The following is a 22,439-nucleotide window of genomic DNA, read 5'->3' on the forward strand; positions in this document are numbered from 1 at the left end:
GGGGACCTGTAGGGCCCTGACCCCCGTTTTGGGTAACTGTTGCCCTGCTTGCTGACCTTGACCTTGATATCCTCCCTATGCTAATTCCCTGTGAGATTCCACCTTCCTGAATGCTTAAGGGAAGTCCCTTGTCTGTGTATCCTGCATATTGGGCATTAACAGCTTAGATGCAAGACTGTAAAACACTGGAAGTAAACTTCTGCCCTCCAGGGTTCTCACATTGTGCTGTAAGCCTGTATTTAAGACCTCCTCCCTCCTTCAATAAACGACATTTGGCATTCAAAGAAAAAGGAAAGAAAGAAATTGAAGACAGCGATGTTCTAAAACAGGAAGTGGTGATGGTGTCATGAGCCTATGAGGATGCTGGACTAAAGTCTATCAAATTGTACAAACAGGAAAATTGTATACTATGTGAATTATCTGTCAATAAGATCTTATATAAAAAAATAAAATTTTTTTAAAAAGCTGTCACAAGAGACAAAGAAGGTCATTATATAATGATAAGGAAGTCAGTTCACCAATGGAATGTAACAATTGTGAGTGTATGTATACTCAGGGTGCCTACATATGTAAATGGATGTTATAAAAGAAGTCATTAATAGAAGAGAAGTTAAATAGCCATTTTCAGCAACAGATGCAGGAGAAAGCAGATTCAACACTGCACTATAGTAAAATGAACTCAACAGACATATATACAGAATATACCACTAAGGCAGCAGATTAAACATTCTTTTCAAACTCACACATGGAACATTCTCCATAACTGATCCTTTGTTAGGACACAATGCAGTCTTAATAAATGTAAGAACACTTGAACCATATCAACTATCCTTTCTAAACACAGTAGTATGAAGAAACTAGAAGACAATATTCAGAGGTAATATTGCAGAATTCACAAATACATAGAAATTAAAACAGCATACTCACAAACGACCAATGATTCAAAATAATAAAAAAGAAAAAATTAAAATATGGACGTGAGTTAAAATAGAGATATATCAAAACATACAGATATCGTAGTGTTTTTAAGGGAGAAGTCTGTAGCAATAATGGTATGAATTACAGGGGAATGATTTTAAAAGACAACTTTATGACTTAATAAGATAGAAAAAGAACAAAACCATGTCCTGAGTCAATGTGGGAAGTAACAAAGATCAGAGCAAAATAACGAGAGAGGATAGAAAACCAAAAGATCAAAGAGACTGGGGGTCAGTCTCTAGAAAAGAATGAAAAACTGATAAACCTTTAACTCCACTTACTAACAAAATTATGAGTGAAAGGTATCACAAAAATACAAAAGATCGCCAGTCTACCATGAACAATTATCTGCCAACAAACTAGATAACCTAAAAATGGATTAATTCACAGGAATATGCAACCTACCAACACTAATTTTTGAAGAAATGCAAAATATAAACAGTTTAGTATTGTCAGTTATTCACCACTCCCCCAAATCAGCTCAAGACCTGGTTCTGTTGGTGTCTCCTAGGCAACATGTAAAGAAATATTAAAGCCAGCCCTCTTCAGACTCTTCCAAGGAACTGAAAAAGAGAGAACCCTTCAAATAAATGCATTTTATTAGGTCAGAACTTTGTAGTCAGAAAATCTGACAGAAAAGCACAGGAGCTAAATAGACATTTTTCAAAAACAAAACAAACAAACAAACAAACATTCAAACAGCTGGCTGTTGTATGGGGGAAACGCTGCAGATCACTAACCAAGGGAATACAGGTAGAATCACAAGGAAAGAGATGGTCCTGTATGTAAGATGGCAGACTAACGCTGCCTCTCCGGGACCCGGTTCAGGAGAAGCGTCAGCATAAGAAAGAACACACTAAGGCTGGGACTGTAGCTCAGTTGGCCTGCCTTGCATCTCAGAAGCCTTGGGTTCAGTACCAGTGCTTCATACACTCAGGGTGGGACTGTAACTGTGGTCATGAAGATGTGGATGCAGAACAATCGGGAGCTCAAGGTCATCCTTGGCTACATCGCGAAGCCTGGGATCTCAAGAGAGGAAGAGGGTGGAGGGAAGAAGGGAGAGAAAAGGGGGAGGAAAGAGAGATGGGAATGGAGGTAAGTGGTCTACCAAAGAGAGGCAGAGATTTGGAAATTCACGAAGGTAGTGATAGAAAAGCTAAAAAGTGCAGAGGGAAAGATGGGTTTCATGGAAAAGGAGGGATTCATGCTGAACCCAGCTCTGAATGGCTTTCCACCAGAGGAGGGGCAGCAGAAACCTCCCGCAGAAGGGGAGCCAGGTGCCCTCAGGTCGTGCCCACAGTGCTCACAAAACCTGAGATCTACTTGGAGGCTTTGGTGAGACAGTGGCTCCTCTCCCCATCTAGATGGGTCAGCAGTGGAGAGGAATCCTACTGTGCCACCCTGTATGATTGAGAGGGGTGGGGGGTTGGTGTCATAGTGAAAAGGGACCTACTCTTTAAAGCTAAGCCATCTTGAGTACCTGAGATCAAGGAACAACCACAAGCCAGAAAGCTTGAATTGAGCTGGACAGACCCTCAGTATGAAGGACAGCCCTGGGGGAGGGGAGCTGTTGTGGAAAGCATGGAAGGAGACAGATGCTGGCGAGCCAAAAGGTTCAGGTTTGCAGGACATGCGGTAGGAAAGGAAGCCCCAAGCCTGGAGGCTGAAGGCAGATGTCATCGACAGAGAATAAATAACTCTGAACTTCGATGCTGCTGAGCCTGAGGTCAGCGGGTGAATTGCAGGCGGGCACCTGTCTGCTACTGACCACTGTAGAGTCGGGAACACTGGCACTCTAGCAGAATACTTGATACCCACAGCTGCATTGCCCAGGGTGTGGAAGCCTGGAGATCTCAGTTCTGTGGTTGCTTCACGCATTTCTCACATGTCCTCCAGTTAGAACACCCACCACAGGAGGCAGGGGTGGGGGTGGGGTCAGCACAGTGGGGGTGAGGGTCTTGGGGAGGCTAGGGAGAAGCTGCCCAGTCCACAGACGTCAAAGCTAAGTGTGGCCAGCAATCGCCCCTCCCCTGGTACCCGAGAAGAGTCACTTAAGTGAAACAGCTCTGGTAGATAGCAGACACTTGTCCAAGATGGACTCAGCATGTGCATAAACACAGGAGAGATGAGAGTCTCCATGCTGAGCAGATAGATAGCCCTGCTGTGTAGAGAGCCCACAGTCTACAGTATTTGAGGATCCACAGAGAAGCTGAGCCGACTCTGCCTTTTTTCTTGTATTTCCACTCTTTTTTACTGCATATTCATGTTCATTTAGTTGAACTCAAAACAACAACAACAAAACCTTCATGGGGCCTGAAGAGATGACTCCATAGTTAAGAGCACTTGTTGCTCTTGCAGAGGACCCGGGTTCAATTCCCAGCACACATGATGGTTCACAGCCACCCTTACCTCCAGTTCCAGGGGACCCTGTACCTCCTATGACCTCCACAGGCAACAAGTACATGCATGGTTCACATACACACATATGCAGGCAAAACACTTGCCCATAAAACCAAATGAATAAATATTTTAGTTCCCTTCATACATTAATTGATTTTTTTTTCCGTATAGTTGTGGTACCTGTCCTGGAACTCACTCTGTAGACCAGGCTGGCCTTGAACCCACAGAGATCTGCCTGGCTCTGCCTCCCAAGTGCTGGAATTAAAGGCGTGTGCCATCACTGCCTGGTACATTAATTGATTTTTATTGCACATTTTTTTAAAAAAATTATTTATTTGTTATGTATCCCTGCAGGCCAGAAGAGGGCACCAGCTCTCATCACAAGTGGTTGTGAGCCACCATGTGGTTGCTGGGAATTGAACTCAGGACCTCTGGAAGAGCAGTTGGTGCTCTTAACCACTGAGCCATCTCTCCAGCCCATTATTGCACATTTTTTATTATCAGACAAGCTTTAATCTTTTTCTTTTTGTGTTAGTTTATTCTTTGTTTTTCTCCCTCCCCTTTACTTTTTAAGTTTTCCCTTTCCTTTTCCCCCAGAAACTGTTTAGTACTTGGACAGAAACATACATGTAAGCTAGTGGAATAGAACCAAAGACACAGAAACCAACCCACACAGCTACAACCATATCATTTTCAACAAGGTTTAAAAAAAAATGGGGAAAAGATGATCTCTTCAACAAGTGATCCAGAAAAACTAAATTTCCATCTGTGCAAGAATGAAACCAGAGCCTCACTTTGCCCTGGGATTGATTCAGAATCAACTGGAGACCTGAAGATAAGTCTGAAACTTTGAAACTGCTGGAGGAAAACATAGGTAGAGTACTTCAAGATAAAGGCAGGGGCGGGGACTTTCTTACAAGAACTCCAACGGTCCAGAAAAATTTAAGGATTCTGCCCAGCAAGCGAAACCATCACCAGAGTACAGAGAATTGGGGGGGGGGGGATCCAGAATTTGAAAAAAAAAAAACTTTGCCCACTACACATCATCAGATAATTAATGTTTATGACACCCTGACACCCGAAGAACTGCAGAAATTAAATATCAAAAATCATCCAATCAAATTAGCCATCCAATGGACCAATCAAATAAATAGACAGTCCTCAAGAGAAAAAAAAAAACAAAACACAGGTCAATAAATATTTTTGAAAAAGTATTCAACACCTGTCATCATGTGGGAAATGAAAATTAAAACTGGAGATTCCCTCTCATCCCCATCAGAATGGCTACTATCAGGAAAACTAATGTTGGTGAGGATGTGGGGGAAGAAGGTACTCCTGCTCTGTTGGAGGGAATGTAATATGTGTAGCCACTATGGAAAAATCAGTGTTCAGGCACTTCAAAAAGCTAAGCCTGGAACTACCATACGACCCATCCATACTACTCCTGGGTATATACCCTGAAGACTATAAATGGATATTCCACAGAGACACCTGCACACTCGTGTTTACTAGCTCTCTATTCACAATTGCTAGGAAATGGACCTACCTTGATGTCCTTCAACCTATGAGTGGTACATGCACAGCGCAAGTTCATTCAGTCACAGAGAAAAACTGAAAACATCTGTAGATAAGTGGTTGTAACTGGAAATCATTATGTTAAGCAAAATAAACCAGACTTGGGAAGACAGATACCACATGTTCCATGTGTAGAATATATAGATTGTGTGTGTGTGTGTGTGTGTGTGTGTGTGTGTGTGTGTGTGTGTGTGATTAAAGTTATAAAGGGGAGCATGAGAGGAGAGGAAGAGAAGTTGAGGGTGAGGAGAAAAGGAAGAGACAGTAAGGAATTCATGTCACAGACTCCATCACACTGTCTGGGGAAGGAGAGGAAGGTGGCTGTGGGGAAGAGGATGAATAGGAACTAAGTATAATGATATATATGTTTGAAAACGTCATAATGAAACCCATCACGTTGTATGCTATGTTAAAAGTCGGATTTAAAGGGGTCTAGGGAGATAGTCAGTCAGTAAAATGCTTGCTGGGTTAGCCTGGAAACCTGAGTTTGAATCCTAGGACCCGCATTTAACAAGTCGGGTGTGGCGGCATGTTCGTGCCATCCAGTGCTGCAGAGATAGAGACAGGCGGATGGAAGGGGCATGCTGGCCAGCCAGTTTAGCCAAAATGGTGAACAGCAGGCTAGTGAGGAACTATTTCAAAGAATAAGAACAGCTCCTGGAATTAGGATGGCACATCCAAGGCTGGCCTGTGTCCACACACACTGGAATATTATTCTGTCTTTGAAAAGAAGGAAATGATGTCTTCTGTGGCACCACTGTGGATGGACTTAGAGGCATTATGACCAGTGAACTAACCAGACACCTGGGGCTCAGCTGTCATCTCAGCCGTTGGGGAAACAGAAGCAGGAGGATTGTCTGTTTAAAACCAGCCTGGATTACAGAGCAAGTTCAAGGTCAGCCTGAGCTACATAGTGAGACCCTGTTTCAAAGACAAATTTAAAAACAAAACAAAACAAGGACTTGAGGTGCAGCCAAGCGCTTGTCTGGATTGTGCCAATCCCTGTTTGATCCTCAGGAAAACGGGGTTGTGGGAGAGGAGAGTGCACGCATAAGAGAGTGTTCTCACTTAGATGTAGAACTTTCAGTGTTTTGTTTTAGTTTTGGGTTTTCAAGACAGGGTTTCTCTGTGTGGCTATGACTGTCCTGGAACTTCCTCTGTAGACCAGGCTGGCCTCAAATTTTCTCAAATATTATTAAAGACCAGCCTTAATAATATTCTTCCCAGGAGCCCAGAAGAGAAACTACGAACAGCGAGAATTATTTTTGGGAAAAGAATCTAAGTACACCAACCTCTTTTATCCGTCTACTTTATTCCTATAAAATCCTATCTATACAGCTTCAAAATCGGTTCTCGTGCCTAGCTCTTTTCTTGCCTGATTTCTCTCTACATTTATTTGCTGTCCCCTCTAAGTTCTATCTTTATTCTCTCATCTTAATTCTGCCTCATCTACGTTTTTTCTCATCTCATTCTTACCCATCTAGTCCTTCCCCATCTGGCTATTTTCCTCATCTTCTATCTCATCCTCAAGTTCTCTAGTCAAAATCCTCCTTAGCCTTCTCAGTTCTCCAAAGTCTCTCTGGAATCCAGTTATAAACCCAACCAATAGCAATCCTCCCCCTCCAGCCAGGTCACCAGGCTTGAATTCCTATAGGTCATAAAGGCAGGTAAGAGTTTTCTTAAGCAGTAACCATCTGGCTTTCTTTTACAACCCAAAAGGGAAATAGTAAAGGAGGAGGTCAAATGAGAACTAATGATCAGCTAGTATATCAAAAAGGAAATTTAGGGTTGGGGATTTAGCTCAGTGGTAGAGTGCTTGCCTAACAAGCGCAAGGCCCTGGGTTCGATCCTCAGCTCAAAAAAAAAAAAAAAAAAAAAGAGGGTCTCAGCTAAAATTGTACAAGAAGTAAAGTTATCCATCTGACCTAGAAAATAAGCATTGTTTCCATAGGGGTGTTACCTTAGTTCAGGAGATCATTTGGCCTTGAATGCTTGATAGATATTTTAGATAAATACACTGCTAGGAGTTCTTGGAACCACACATAGCATACAAGAAAATCATTGTAGGAACCAGCTCGCTGCTGAGAGAATATATCTTAAGTGTCCTGAGCAAGATTTTGTAATGAAGGCGAGCCTCCCCCAACACCTTCATTATTTTTGTAACTGAGCAAGAAAATAGTCCTCGCTCAGCCACAGCTGTCTTGGCTCAATCTGCAGTTGTGGTTTGCCAAAAATAGTTTATTGGGCTCTTGCCACATTCCTGGTATATGAAGAATTAAAAAAAAAAAAAAAAAAGAAAATATTTTCTGCTTAAAATTTTTATTTTCCAGTTAAGAAGTCATCTCATTCAGCAAAGAAAAAAAAAAAAAAGGACCCCCGTGCTAGCTATTTTTATGTCAATTTGATATGGACTAGAGTCGCTGGGGAGATGAGAACCTCATTTGAGAAAATGCCTCCATAAGATTGGGCTGCAAGCAACCATGTAGGACATTTTCTTAAGTCATAATTCAAGTGGGAGGGCCCAGTTCATTGTGGGTGGTGCCATCCCTGAGCTGATGGCCCTGGGATCTATAAGAAAGCAGGCTGAACAAGCCATGGAGAGCAAGCCAGTGAGCAGCACTCCTCCATGGCCTCTGCATCAGCTCCTGCCTCCAGGTCCTGCCCAGCTTGAGTTCCTGTCCTGACTTCCTTTGATGATGACTGTGATATGGAAGCATAAGCCAAATAAACCCTTGCTGTGGAATGTCTTTCTTTCTTTTTTCTTTTTCTTTTCCTTTCTTTTCTTTTTTTTGGAGGGGGGATTGTTTTGGTTTGGTTTTTGCTTTTCAAGACAAGGTTTTTCTGTGTAGCTTTGAGCCTTTCCTAGAACTTGCTTTGTAGCCCAGGCTGGCCTTGAACTCACAGAGATCTGCCTGGCTCTGCCTCCCGAGTGCTGGGATTAAATGTGTGCAACCACCACAACCCGGCTGGAATGTCTTTCCATGTGCTGTGAATATATGTTGTTCCCATTGGTTAATAAATAAGCTGCTTTGGCCTATGGCAAGGCAGCTTAGAGGCAGGCAGGAAATCCAAAGAGAGAGACAGGAAAGAGAAAGGCGGATGAGAATGAAGCAAGCCTGCCACCCAAGGAGCAACAAGATGTCAGCATAAGTGGCTATGGGAGAGATTCATCTGGGGTGGGGGGGCAGGAAGAACCCTTTCCTAAACTTCCAGCTACAAACTCTTTCCTCCTCAAGTTGCTTTTGGTCGTGTGTTTCATCACAGCACTAGAAACCCTAATATTCATGTTTTGAACATGACACTCTAAACCTCTGAGCCATCTCTCTATTACACTTTGAAGTTGAAACTTGTCCTAGGCTAATGATATGCAGTTGGGTATTTCCTATGGCAAGAATTCCGAGGCTGAATTCACCATCACTTTCCTCTTACACACACACACACACACACACACACACACACACACACACAGCCAGAGAGAAACACAGTAACAAAGCCAGGCCCGGGTTTCCCTCTCCTTGCATCAATCCCTACACTCTGGTACAGTCCTCTCTCAGGAAGTAAACAAATCAAATGAAATGTAGTCTTGTCCCTGACAGAGTCTGAGCTGTGAGCTAGTGAAGAAGAAACATCGAATGATACAATGTCTGTCTTGGGCATGCTCAGTGTCCAGGTTGGCATGGAAGTGCTGTCTCACCATCCACTGTAGCAAAGATTAGAGCACATGCTTCAAATCACATGCTTGGCTACAAACAGATCTCTTAGACAACCTCTATTAAAAACCAAGCGAAATGAAATTCAATATTTCTTTCATGGTAGAATACCTGCAATGTAAGGGAATTGCCCACACTTCACAGTCTCAGCGTGAGTTGCCCATTAGAATAACCTGGGAAGAACTGTTTAGGGTCCCCAAACCGAGCATCATCACAGGGAGTCCTAATGAGTTGATCTGGGCCAAGACCGAACAGTGCAGTTTTCAAATGCTCTCAGGCTGAAGGGGAGGTGCAGCCAGGGAGAATCCCAGCAACCCTGCAGTGCTAATGGGCTGCCTTTCTCCTCAACAGCTCTGTCATTTAAGTCTAAAGCAGTGTACTCCTCAGCCTGAACTTCCTCCTCAATAAAGTGTTGGTAACAGCAGTTAATAACCCAATGACTTAAATTGAGATAACATGTAAAGAATCTGGGACAGAGCTGGAATATGGGAACCCTGGAATATTCACTGTCATGGTCACATTAATGGTGATGATGATGATGATGACCTTGACGATGGTGATGGTGATGATGAAGATGGTGGTAGTGATGATGATGGTAGCAGTGGTGGTGATGAGGACAATGATGACGGTGGTGGTGGTGGTGGTGGTGGTAATCATGACAAGAATGTGGCATTTTCCCTGAGGCTGGGGCTATCACTCATTTCTTCATTCCAGAAAGCAAAGATTATATATAACAAACCCATGAGTTAGAATCTTTATCATGACTTCTGTCACCTGAAATGAGCCTCTAGAGTCTACCATGATTTTGAGCTCATAGGAGTTGATATCTGGACTCCATAGGGTTGTGGGGCAGCTTGTATCTTACAGCAAGCAGAAAGGTGCTCACTCTGGCACTCACTCACCTGGGGTTGAAATGAACGTTCTTGGGAAGTCCTCTGTGGTCTATGACTACTCTCTGGTTGTCTCTGTAATTGGCAGGATCATCGGGGATCCTGAACTTGGCCATCTGAATCTCAGAGTCACTCAGTTCTGCATGAGAAATTCTTGCATAACCCAACCTGGAGCAGAAGTGGTTTGTAAAAAGTCTCATTATAAAAATACTCTGATGAAGCCAGGAAGTTGTGTTGCACGCCTTTAGTCCCAGTACTTGGAGGGCAGAGGCAGGTGGATCTCTGAGTTCAAGGCCAGACTGGTCTACATAGAGAGTTCCAGGACAACCAGGACTATACAGAAAAACCCTCTCTTAAAAAACAAAACAACAAAAAACACACTAGTTCTTTGTAGGGCAGTGGTGGGGCACACCTTTAGCCCCAGGAGGCAGAGGTAGACAAATCTCTGTGAGTTCTAGGCCAGCCTGGTCCACAGATGAAGGTCCAGGACTGCCAGGACTACATAGAGAAACCCTGTCTTGAAAAACAAAACAAAACACAACAGAACAAACCAAACAAACAAACAAAAAGCCTCTGATGAGTACAGCAAAGGCCAACCAAAATTAGTGAGCTCTTACGGCTGGCACCTTCTGTACTCAACTGGTTCCCCATTTTCAACTTGGCTTCGTGTACCATGATTAGAATTAACTTGATTTATTACCCTAATTATTAACAGAAAATTGTTTCCAACATGGTAAATGAATAAGGAATATGCACATAGTTTTAATTAACTCCACTTAGCAACCTTGCTCTAGTTTGTACACGGATGAATGTTCTGTCTACACAAGGTGCTTCCTATATAATTATGTTTTGAGTTAATAACAGGATTCCTTCAGAATGACAGGAATACATGCTTAAATTTTCTCACCTTCCAAAATCCAAATATCACACGCATATATCTAGGCACATTTACTAGTCTAAAATCAAGGATTTTATATGTCTGAAAAATGTTTCTACATCCTGTTTGGCTTAGAGCTTTCGGCTCTCTGGAAAAGTCAAAACACTTTATAGACATTATCCAAACAATTTGTAGTAAAGTTCTCAGATGGGAAAACAGAGCAACCACAGCAGCAAAGGGTTTGTTTTCATCCATTTAGATTTTGCCTCTTCCGAAAAGAATCTTTGCATCGTTTTTCACTCACTTGCAGATTTGATGAAGTAAAAGTTACACAGCAGCATTGTAGGTTTTGGGGTGGTGAGCAAGAAGGAAAAGGAAGCCCTTGCTCTCACTGACCGATGTTGAAGGACACATCAAACAACTACGTATGTATAAAACCTATCGAGTGGTGGCAGATAACTACCATGGGAAAGTACAGAGAAAGAGGAGGCCTGGTGGTCAGAGGTCACAGCCTCACAGAGCATGCTCAGGAAGCCCCTGGATGAAAAGTAACATTGGGACGAGACCCTGAATGTTAAGGGGCAAGCTAGACAAACGGTGGAGTGAGGGTGTTGTAGGGGAAGGGATAAGAAAGGCCAAGGCCTGGAGGCAGAAATGTGTGTGGTGTTCGGGGGAGTCAACTGCACCAGAACTGTGAGAGGCAACGAGCTTGGGAGAGAGGGGAAGCAGACACACACCCATGAGGACTCTGATTCCTGTCCAAGAGGGAGAGGAGAGAAACGGGAACCCAGTAGACAAGCTGAGGCAGAGCTCTGTGGTGGCTGCTGTGGAGAGTACACGCCATGGGAAGGTTGAAGTGGGGAGTGTGGTGATATTTTATTTGTGTCCCCCCAATAAAGCTTATCTGGGGATCAGAGGAAAAAGCCAGACACTATACTAAACATAGAGGTCAGGCAGTGGTAGCACATGCCCGTAATCCTAGCACTTGGGAGGCAGAGATTCCTCTGGATCTCTGTGAGTTCAAGGCCACACTGGGAACAGAGCCAGGCATGGTGGCACACGCCTTTAATCCCAGTGCTAGTGAACCATAGAGATCTGGAGGTTTGTACAGACAGACAGGAAGTGATAGAGCTGGGCAGAGAGAGGACGTGATGTAGCTGGGTGGAGAGAGGAAGTAAGATGACAGGGCACAGAGAGGTATATAGGCGTGGGTGTAGAGGAAGTAGTTCTCTCTGGAGGCCGAGGAGTCCGTAAGGTGAGGTTGACTGTGGCTGTGACTCCTCTGATCTCTCAGTTTTCACCCCAATATCTGGCTCTGGGTTTTTTTTTTTTTTATTAATAAGACCATTTAGCACTTTGTCTTACAGGGGAGACTAGTGGAAAGGTAAAAGAAGGTTGGGGGGGTGCTTAACGCTGACATCGACAAAACCCGCAGAGGAGAAACAGAAACAGACAACCAGGGTGGGTGGAGGCATCCCGCCTTCCCATGACAAACAGGGATAGGAGCTGCAGCCCCGTCAGATGGGGGATCTGAGCTGTCACATAGGTCAAAGCTTTGCGCTAAGCTCAGAACTGTAGCTCCCGGGAACTCTAAAGCACTGTCTCTGTTAAATCGGGGCTATTTATTTCCCAAATCTCTAAGATCGAAGTTCTAACCTGTTTCAGACACATGACCTTCAAAGATATTCCTGAAGTCCTTGAGGATAAGGAATGTGACTATATGAATAACTCCCTGGGGCAGGGAGGCTCCCATTGGAGTGCAATTATTCTTAATGCCTACTACATGCAGGGCAGTGAACTGGTGATTGAGAGACAACAGTTTTGATTGAGTGCCAAGGAAAGGCCTCGTAAGCCCTGGATAAGAAGGCAGCCATGTACCACCCAAAGGGAGAGCCCTTACCAAACACCAACCCTGCTGCCTTGGTTGTAACAGGTTCTAGACCTTTTAGAATATAAATGGTTTTTATGTAATCTACCCACTCATTCTATGGCATTTTGCTGGGCAACCTGAGTAGATCAGTGCATAAGCTCTAACGCGCGCGTGCACACACATGTACATGCCCGCGAACTGTTATACCTATTTCAGTCCACATCAAAGCTAGAATTTTCTAGAATTCTGATATCCTATGATAAATACTCGACTGAAGAATGAAATAGAAACAGTGTTGTCAGTCTTAGACATGAAATGCTTTATGAAACAGCATGTTCTTCTACCATAGCTCTTTGGAAACATTGAAACAGTAGTCAGGCAGCTCTCTCTGACCAATGGCTGGAGAGTCTTTGAACCAGCACTGTAACCAGAATGGCCTTTATATCCCCTAAACAGTTTTCTGGATTTCCTTCAGTAAGTACGTGAGCCATCCAGGTGAGTCATCCAAGGGTCAATAAGGTCGCCATTATGCGTATATTAAAAGTCCTTAATAAGGGTCCATGGAACGTTACAAGATCGGCTCCCCTCCCACTGTGAAAATACTCACCCACTACCTCATCCACTTTCCAACCCCACCACATCCTGCAGCTTCGCTAGTGTTACCTCCCTTCCAACTAAACACCCCTGTGTTGGGGCCTCTGCACTCTCCGGTCCTGTATCTGCAAGGGTCATCCTCCAATGGCACCATTCTTACTGTGCATTAATTATATACCGCTGTGTTTAATAGTTTCCAATGCCTGAATGATATCACTAACACAGGGTCTCTCTGTATAACAGCCCTGACTGTCCTGGAACTGGCTTTGTAGACCAGGCTGGCCTTGAACTCAGAGATCTGCTTGCCTCTGCCTCCTGAGTGCTGGGATTAAAGGCATGAGCCACCACCAGCTAATTTCTGCCTTCTCAAACCATTAAATATCAAAAATGTTAAATAAAATAATCAACAAAAATGTTTATAAAGAACAGCAAAACTTAGTTGCTTCCATGACACTTTGCCTTCTAGAATTCATAGATTGAAAAACAAACAAACAAAAAAACACCCTTGCTCACCTGATCAAGCCACGGTACATGATGTATTCACACCATCTGTCTCGATCTGAGCTGTCAATATCCTGTTCAAGAGCAGAGAGGAGAATGCTTAAAACTGAAAACAATGCTCTATTCTGAATAGCCCAAAAAGACGGGAAGGAAGGAAGGAAGAAGGAAGGAAGGAAGGAAGGAAGGAAGGAAGGAAGGAAGGAAGGAAGGAAGGAAGGAAGGAGGAAGGAAGGAAGGAGGAAGGAAGGAAGGAGGAAGGAAGGAAGGAAGGAAGGAAGGAAGGAAGGAAGGAAGGTTGGCTAGCTAGAGTGCAGATCATTTTCTCATCACCCTCCTACTGATCCTTCAGCCATGAACTACTCATTCACACCAGAGGTGGTTTTTGAATGGTTACTATGGCCCTCGGCTTCTGCATTGGATGCCGGAAACACAGTGACTACCCAAGTGGTTGCACTGTGGTCTCACCTCCTGCAGCTTTCCAAATCTACCATCCCCAGCAGAACTGAGAGCCTCTACACCAGTCCCCAGTCCTCCTAGCCGGGCGCCGCCCACCAGCTCCATCCCAGGGCCACAGCGGCTTGCCTGGGTCTCCTCCCTCACCTCTCTGTACAGAGGGACTCTCATCTATGGATCTTCAGCTGCCTGGTACTTAGCACAAAGCCTGGTGCTGGGCCAGTGCTTGGTCTGTGTTTACTCAGTCGAATCATAGAAAGAAACATATTCGGGAGCAATCAGGAGTCTTTCAATGTTGAAGACCCCAAACCAGTTCAATTTTTCATCAGAGAAGGAGAGTGGGATTTTTTCTCTAACTATAAATATGGAGTTTTGTGGCTGAGAGGAGAACTCTCCACTTCCTTCTTTTCAAATTAAGAAAAAAATACTTGACTTTTTACCACCTCTAAGTTTAACTTAAAATGCATTTTATATTACTAAAAAATACGCCACAATTTATGGTTTTTATTTGGTGCATGATGGGCACCTGGATGTTATTGTTTATATTATACACTTCATTTGTACACAAAGTATAAATAAATATTAGGAATTGGGTTTAAAGTTTTTAATACCTATAAAAAGCAAATAAATAAAAAGTAGTTTGCCTTGGGAAAGAGATAATAATTTAGCCATTTAGCTATAGTACCAGAACTAACCAGCTATGAATCTGTTTAACTGTTATTTTACTTCATTAGGTTTTTATATGATGCTGTAAAATTTTAAGACTAGAGAGTTTAATTACTCATTTCTTAAAGAGAAAAATCTGTTCATCCAAGCATATATGATTAAAATTCCTCTGTACGTCAATTAACTTCCTTGTAGAAAGCAGTATCAGAGTCCACTGCCAAGCAAAACAGCGTCAAACCTTATAGGAAAAACCAACAGAAGGTCAGATGTCTGCATCCATTCCTCACAAAGAGAACTGAGAAGCCTGTGATTCCAGCCCCTAGGTGTTCCCTTGGCTCCTCTGAGCTCTCCCAGGCTCTTTCCTGAGGTTGTTGCTTTCTCTTCTCTCACTCACCACCCCATAATAGCTGTCAGTTGAATGTGATTAGACACACTCCAAAGATTCATGGAGCATGAGCTTGGAATCCATTATGGCCAAGTAGAGGCATGGAAACTTTGTAGGTCAGGGCCTGGTAGAAAGTGGGTAAGTCATGAGGCTTACCGCTTCAGAAGGGTTAATGCTGGTCTCACAGAGACTAGAGCCAGCTGTCCCTAAATGAGCCTGTACCTGCCCCTCTTTTCCTGTGGCTGCCATTTCCTTTACCTTTCATCCATCATGGTGTGATATAGTGGGGTGGCCTTTACCAGAGGCTGAACAGACAGGGATGCCTAATCTTATAAATGTCAGCCTTCAAACTACAAGGTAAGCAAATGTTTTCTTCATAAACCACCCAGAACCAGGTATTCTGTAGTGACACAAACCAGAGCAATAGAGGCAGCTTTCTGTGGCCCCCTTCAAGGTCACCCAAGCCTGTGGCTTGAAGGATTGCCGGTACACTCGATCCCTATCTCTAATCCCGATGAAGCTCCTGGATGGAAGATCTACAAATCCTCCTTTCCTTTGGATAGCTCCACTAGGCTATGCACATGCCTCAAACTGGGCCCAAAGCTGCATTCTTCCTCTCTGTTTTTTCTTCGTGTCTTCTCTGTAATAAACGTCGCCATCACAGCCTAAGTAAGGAATACCTTGACTCTGCTTCTGCCTACTCCATGAATACGGAGACTAACTCATCTCCCAATGTTACCCTTTTTCCAAAGAGCCATCTCCGTGTGTGTGTGTGTGTGTGTGTGTGTGTGTGTGTGTGTGTGTGTGTGTGTGTCCATCAAGATGGACTGTTCTACTCCCATCTATACAGTGAAGCATGACCATATGAATCAATTCCATTCAAAGAAATACAAACAGGAGAGTCGCTTCCGGGAGATAGCTGGAATTTAGAGATAACCTGCATACACTCTTCTTTAGCTCTTTCTCTCTTCCCCCATAGAACAGGGATGCTGTTTTACGTGATGGACCATAGGAGTGGAGACCATGATAGTGGAGGCCATGGTATGGGGCCAGGAGGAGTGCACAGTGACAGAGACCATGGCAGTGGAGTCCTGATTGAGCAGAGCCACATAGAGAAACAACAATTCCAGACAACACTCTCCACCAGGACGTCTAGAGCAGGAAACATGCTTCTCTCTCATCCTCACCGGTCACTTGAGTTTCTGTCGCCTGCCGAAACCCTCATCACACCGTGTCTCTACCAGCTTTCCGATGCTACCTCCTAAGGACAGTTAGAGTCTACAGACTCAACAGGCATCTCCGGACATGAGGTTCACAACAAAACAAAAAGGAGAACTCTCTACTGAGCCTAATCAAGCACAGCTTGATTATAAACTAACACTATAAACTAACGTGTGTCATATTCCCATGCGTGGATCAGTCTCTTGGGTGTTTGGTTTGTATATGATTTCCTGAGAGCCACTCTTTCTGATACTCCGTTTCAGCTTTTACTCACAGCCTTGGAACTAACTTTCCCAGTGTGTTGGACTCTATTTTCTAAGTGCAGTTACAATAACATCTCCCTGGGCCTGTGGCATTCTTACTAGTCGTCTTTGACACTCCTTGAGTCAAGGAATGGGGTTTATGTTTCTTCAGGTCAATGCAGTAAGAATTATGACCAAAGCAGAAATGACACCATGTCACTTGGAAGGTCAAGTCCCAGAGGACAATGCAGGCTCTCCCCCTTGTTTACTCACTCCACCATGAAGGGAGGAAGCCCAGTTAGCCCGTGAGTAGGAGCCATAGTCCCGAGCCAAAAGCGTTGCTTATAAATCCTCCTCCACACAGGAAATCCTGTGGTGCCCAAGAAACAGCTTCCTGGCCCTGTGTGAAGCACAGCTGAGCTGTTCCCACTGAACCCTGTCCACAGTGCAGATTAGTGAGCAAATGTATGTGTTGTGTTGTTTCAAAGCAGCAGGCTGTGCAGTGCTCTTTTGTGCTCGATAAGAAGACTATCTAGTAAGTTATCAGGGTGCTGGGGAGATGACTCAGTTGGAAAGGGGGTTGCCACACACACCAGGGTCCAGATCATCAGCACTCATATAAAAATCTGGGCACAGTTGGTACATGCTTTGTAATTCTAGCCCTGGGAAAGTAGAAACCAACAGACTCCAGGGTCTATTCCATGAGCTCCAGGTTCAGTGAGAGACTCTGTCTCAAAATAATGTGACCTTCAATTGTACACACATACATGTGGTGGTATTGTGTTCCCCACAATATTGTGCACCCTAATAAATTTATCTGGGGTCAGAGAACAGACAGCCACTAGAACAGAGCCAGAAATGGTGGCTAGAAAATGGGTCAAAGCAAGCCATAGCAGAAGCTGGGCGGTGGTGGGACACGCCTTTAATCCCAGCACTTGGGAGGCAGAGCTAGGCAGATCTCTGTGTGTTCAAGGATACAGCCAGCATGGAGACACACCCCTTTAATCCCAGAAAGCAAGCCTTTAATCCCAGGGAGTGACGGCAGAAAGAGAAAGATATATAAGGCGTGAAGACCAGAGCTAGTTAAGCATTTGGCTGGTTAAGTATTCAGGCTTTGGAGCAGCACAGTTCAGCTAAGATCGATGTGGAGAAGGACTCAGAAGCTTGCAGTCTGAGGAAACAAGACCAGCTGAGGAACTGGTGAGGTGAGATAGCTGTGGCTTGTTTTGACTCTCTGATCTTCCAGCATTCACCCCAATAACTGGCCTAAGGTTTGATTTTATTAATAAGAACTTTTAAGATTCTTGCTACACACACACACACACACACACACACACACACACACACACACCTGTTTTTTGGGTTGGATTTTTTAAGCATATAGGAATAAAGAAGCATTTGACTTTATAGATCAGAAATTGTGTTAAAATTGCATCACCTTCACGTTGCCATGTTCTGTGAGTTGTAGGTAATCTCTGGAACCAGGTTCTGAAGTGATATAGCCAAGAAATATCAATTGGTTTGAGGAATTTTTCAATAGTTTTGAAACTGCAATAGCCTGTAACTTCCGGTCAAGGTCATCTCTAAAAAAAAAAAAAAAATACAGAAAGGAACCTTTTCACTCTATGTGTACAACAATTAAAAAAAAAAAATAGGTAGCCAAATTCCCCCCAAATATCCTCAGACAGGGTACAAAAACAGAGCAATTTCTGTTGGGAAAAGGTCTGAGTTTTTACAGTGAACTGGACATAGATCGGCACTTCAAAATGGGCTTGACAAAGTCTTGACTACGAAACACCTTTCTTCAGAAACCACTGAGTCAAGTTGATTTAAAAATCTCTGCTGGGGATGACAAGATGGCTTAGTGCTTCAGAGTCCTTGCTGTTCCTGCAGAGGAATGGAATCCAGTTCCCAGCATCCAGGTCAGCCAGCTCACAACCACCTGTGACTTCAGCGTCAAGGCATCTGTCACCCTCTTGTGGCTTCCCCAGCCACTCACACTTAGGTGTACACCCCCACTCACAGCCACAGGCACACAGATAAAAAGGAAACAAATCGTTAAGTGTCTATGCCAAACACAGAATCTGTTCAAGTTTTCTTCACTATGAATAAGTCATGGCAGGTGTGAGGATGTAGCTCATCACGGTGGAGCATTTGCCTCACATGTACAAAGGCCCTATGCTTACTCTTCAACATGGCGGGTAAATATAAAATACTCAAGTTAGAGAAGAAAGTGTGACAGTGATGTGAAACCTGGTCGTCAGGATCCCAGCTAAAGAACTAATAGCCACCAGGAAGTTGCATCCCTGGATCTTGTTGTTCTTGTTGTTGTGTGACCCACAGTGTTACTTTGGCTGAACATTTTCTGAATGTCTCCTCTGCTCTCTTGCCCAAATACTGGCGGGGCATCCTGTTATTAACATACTAATTACAGTAGGCATGAAACCCATAAGTCGGCAAGTACATTAAACTTTGGAGGACTCTACTGTCTCAGAGAAAAGAACATATTTGACCTATCAGGAAGTCAGAGGCACCCCGGGGGTTTCAAACAGAGTGAATTTAATAGAGGGGATTGGTTACTTAGGTGGGGAGGAGCTAGTCGGGGATCAGCGATGCCATGAGAGGGCGGTGGCGGCGGCAATGAGACACTAACACCACCTGGACAGCTAGAGGAGGGACAGGCAGCGAGTCAGCCCCAAGTCAGCACTGGCTAGAGGCAGTTCACTTAAGGCAGCAGCTTCCATGACAGAACTGGGGCCTTTCAGGAAGGAACTGCAGCCACAGAAGAGACTCGGCTGCTGCCAGAGAAACCAGAAAAGGCACAGAGAAAGGGTGAGACATGCTCTGGCTTCTTCCTTTTCTTGTCTTCCCAACTCGTGCCTCTCATTGGCTAAATCCACTTAGGAAGCAGACGGCAAAGGACTTTGGGAAATTTCATTCCTTGCAATGTATAGACACAAACGGGAGCAAGGAACAGATCCATGAGTAAACAAGTCATTTCCCTCCTTCCTTCCTCCTTCCTTCCTTCCTCATTCCTTCCTTCCTTCCTACCTTTCTCTCTCTCTTTCTTTCTCTCTCTCTCTCTCTCTTTCTTTCTTTCGTTCGTTCGTTCGTTCTTTCTTTCTTCTCCCCCCCACCCATGCCCCAAGACAAGGTTTCTCTGTGTAGCTCTGCCTGTCCTGGAACTCACTCTGTAGACCAGGCTGGCCTCGAACTCAGAGACCCACCTGCCTCTGCCTCCTGAGTGCTGGGATTAAAGGCGTGCTGCCTCCACTACCTTGTGGCATCTTCATAGAAAGATGGCTAGGAGTGTTACAGAGATAAAGCAAGATGTGGGGAGATCACCAGGAATCAAGAATGGGGGAGAAATCCTACTGAAGAAGTCTGGAAGATGAGACCTAGCTGAGAAAATACGTGTGGAGAGCCAGTGTTGCCTGTCAGGTGTTTCTGAAAATGTGAGAAAAGGAAGGAACGTCCCCTGGTGCCCTCAGATCCCAAGAGTACAGCTATTTGTGCCGATAACCCTCTAAGGACAGCGTGTGGATTTTTTTTCTACAGTCTGGTTTAAGGTGTAGTTCCAAGCACTTGCGACCCCTGACTTGGTTCTGACTTCTTCCTGTTCTGTGACCCTGACCATCATGTCATCTGACCTCTCTCCATCTGATGTCTTCATGCATAAGATGAGGCCAGTATGGCCCTTTGCCTGTACAACTCGAGGATTAAACACAGTCACACATGTATGATGAGCTACTACATGAGCAGCAGTCGTGGCTTGCACGGTTATCACTGAGGACCGTCTGCATCTGAAATGCATGTGCAACCAGCAACACAGGGAAAATCATCTAAGATGTTTTTTAAATGAGTAGAAAGTCAGAAAGGCTGTTTCATAAAAAAAAAAAAATCAAAGTAATATTTGAATAATTCTTCCTGTCATTTCTATAATATTATAGAAACCAAAGAAACCCACTCGTGATTGCCAAAATGTGTTACCACAAAGTCCACCAGTTTGTTGGAGATGTTAACGGTCAGAGATATGGCTGGTGCAATCTCGCCCTCTGGCGACGGAAGAAGGTGATGCTCCGATCTCACAATTGGGTACCTGGACAGCACCATAATCCTGTATGAAAATGAAAAGAAGCAAGGCCGAATGGGTCTCAGCCTATCATGGAGAGGAGATGAAGGAAATGCATTAAAAAGTCATGTCACATGACAGGCACCCAGGGAGCATTCCTCAGAGTGGGAATGTGGCAGACCTCTATGGAAATTCCTCATTCATTGCCTCTTCCTAATTATCCTGTCTTCCTGTGTTTGATATCACAATATCAAGTGTGTTCCAGTAAATGCCGTGAAGTCACAAAAAGACAGCATTGGGAAGGTGAAATGGCCCATTTTACTTGTATTGTTCCTCTAACAACATCCCGAGACCACTACCCGCATGCCCACCCACTCTCTCTCAGTAGCTGGCTTTCTTCATACATAGCACATACCACAATCTCAGATTGTCTTGTTTCTTTGTGAACATGTTTATAGTTGTCCTTCTGTGTCTGGAGAGGACTGGCTTCATTATGTCCACAAACACAGAAATGTTCAAATGATTAAAATCATGTCACATTAACATATAATCTATATATGTTTTCCTGAGTGTGTTAAATCACCTCTAGGTCATTTATAGCATGTAATGTAATACCTATACATTAGTTCATTCACACAAATTCAATATAGTACTTAAGGGGCTAATTCAAGTCTTACTTTTTTGGGAACTTTCTGCTTTTTGAAGACCTTAGTGTGTGTGTGTGTGTGTGTGTGTGTGTGTGTGTGTGTGTGTTTGTGTGTTTGTGTGTGTGAATGCGTGCATGTGCATATGTGTGTGTGGGTGCACCCGTCTGTGCTCACAGAGGCCAAAAGAGGGAGTCAGATCCCTCAGGACTGGAGTTCTGGTATCGGCAGAAATGCCCAGTTGCTATGTGTACACTGGGATCTGAACGGTGGTCCTCATGATTGTACAGCAAATGCTCTTAACTGCTGAGCCATCTCTCTAACTCCACTCTTTGGAACATTCTAGAATTTCTCAAACATTTTCCACTTCCAGTTGTCTGAATCCAGGAGGGAAGAAGCTGGTATGGAAGGCCAACTGTGTTCAGGCCTGTTACACTAGAATATAAGCTACCTGAGACTATTAGAGAGGCCTGGCACTCTGACTTTACTCCATCCTTGACGGGCTGATCTGTGTGAAGAACCAGTAACATCCAGCCCTATGAACATTCATGACCATGTGTAGTGTTAGTAACTCCCTGCCACCCAAATATGTCACAGAGGCGTATTCACGGGACAGTCTCACCTTCCCATCCCAAGACACTGCTGCTTACTCTTCAGGTCTCTGCTCAGCATTAACGCCCAAGGTCTACTCACCCCCAAGTGTGATCCCTGGTGCTTGGCCCAAAGTCGGTATAGAAGCCCAGCTTCTCCCCCAGCCACATGGTTAAGTCATTGTTCCCCATGTAGGGCTTAGAAGCATCGCTCTCCAGAATGGTAATAAAGTCTGCCCCTGTTTGGGGAGAGGGCAGAGAGCGAGGACAGGACAACATAAAAAGCCATTAGCAAAACACTTTATGGACTTTGCTATTGTTTTGTTTTGTTGAGGCTCATTTGGTGGTCAGGGCTGGCCTCAAACTCACGATCCTCCTACATCTACCTTCCAAGTGCTGGGATTAAAAATGCATACCACCACACCCAGCAGAATGTTACTCTGGACCTTTGCCTTTACTCATAAACCCCCAAACAAATATTTCCTTATGAGTCATAAGAGGAGTATGGCTTGAATCTGTGTTGGATGCTTAGAATTTAATAAACCTTTAGATAGAAAGATAGCTGGTGGAGAGGAGACAGACAGAAACACAGAATAACTTCAGGAGGACCTGAATCAAAATCCACCGGCCCCTTCTGTCCCTTCAAAAGGACTTTTTATAACAATGCCAAGGAGCAGGGCAAAAGACCTCTCCCTTGCTAGATCAAAGCATACATCACAGCCAAGTGTAGACCCTTCCAAACAGGTAACCACACCTATGGTCCAATCATCT

General features: G+C 44.1%; 1 protein-coding gene across 1 annotated transcript in view; it reads right to left on the reverse strand.

The window, feature by feature from the left end:
- The window catches only part of Cwh43 (cell wall biogenesis 43 C-terminal homolog), a 45,087-nt gene that overhangs the window by 3,344 nt on the left and 19,304 nt on the right, over nucleotides 1-22,439 (reverse strand). Inside the window, exons 12-16 of the mRNA XM_036200329.1 lie at nucleotides 21,772-21,907; nucleotides 20,330-20,479; nucleotides 17,801-17,945; nucleotides 13,408-13,469; nucleotides 9,566-9,721 (exon numbers count right to left, since the gene is read on the reverse strand). Of these exons, the coding sequence (XP_036056222.1) occupies nucleotides 9,566-9,721; nucleotides 13,408-13,469; nucleotides 17,801-17,945; nucleotides 20,330-20,479; nucleotides 21,772-21,907 (649 nt within the window). The remainder of the gene's footprint in view (nucleotides 1-9,565; nucleotides 9,722-13,407; nucleotides 13,470-17,800; nucleotides 17,946-20,329; nucleotides 20,480-21,771; nucleotides 21,908-22,439) is intronic.

This window comes from Onychomys torridus, chromosome 10, assembly GCF_903995425.1.
Source record: "Onychomys torridus chromosome 10, mOncTor1.1, whole genome shotgun sequence".
Lineage (NCBI taxonomy): Eukaryota > Metazoa > Chordata > Mammalia > Rodentia > Cricetidae > Onychomys > Onychomys torridus.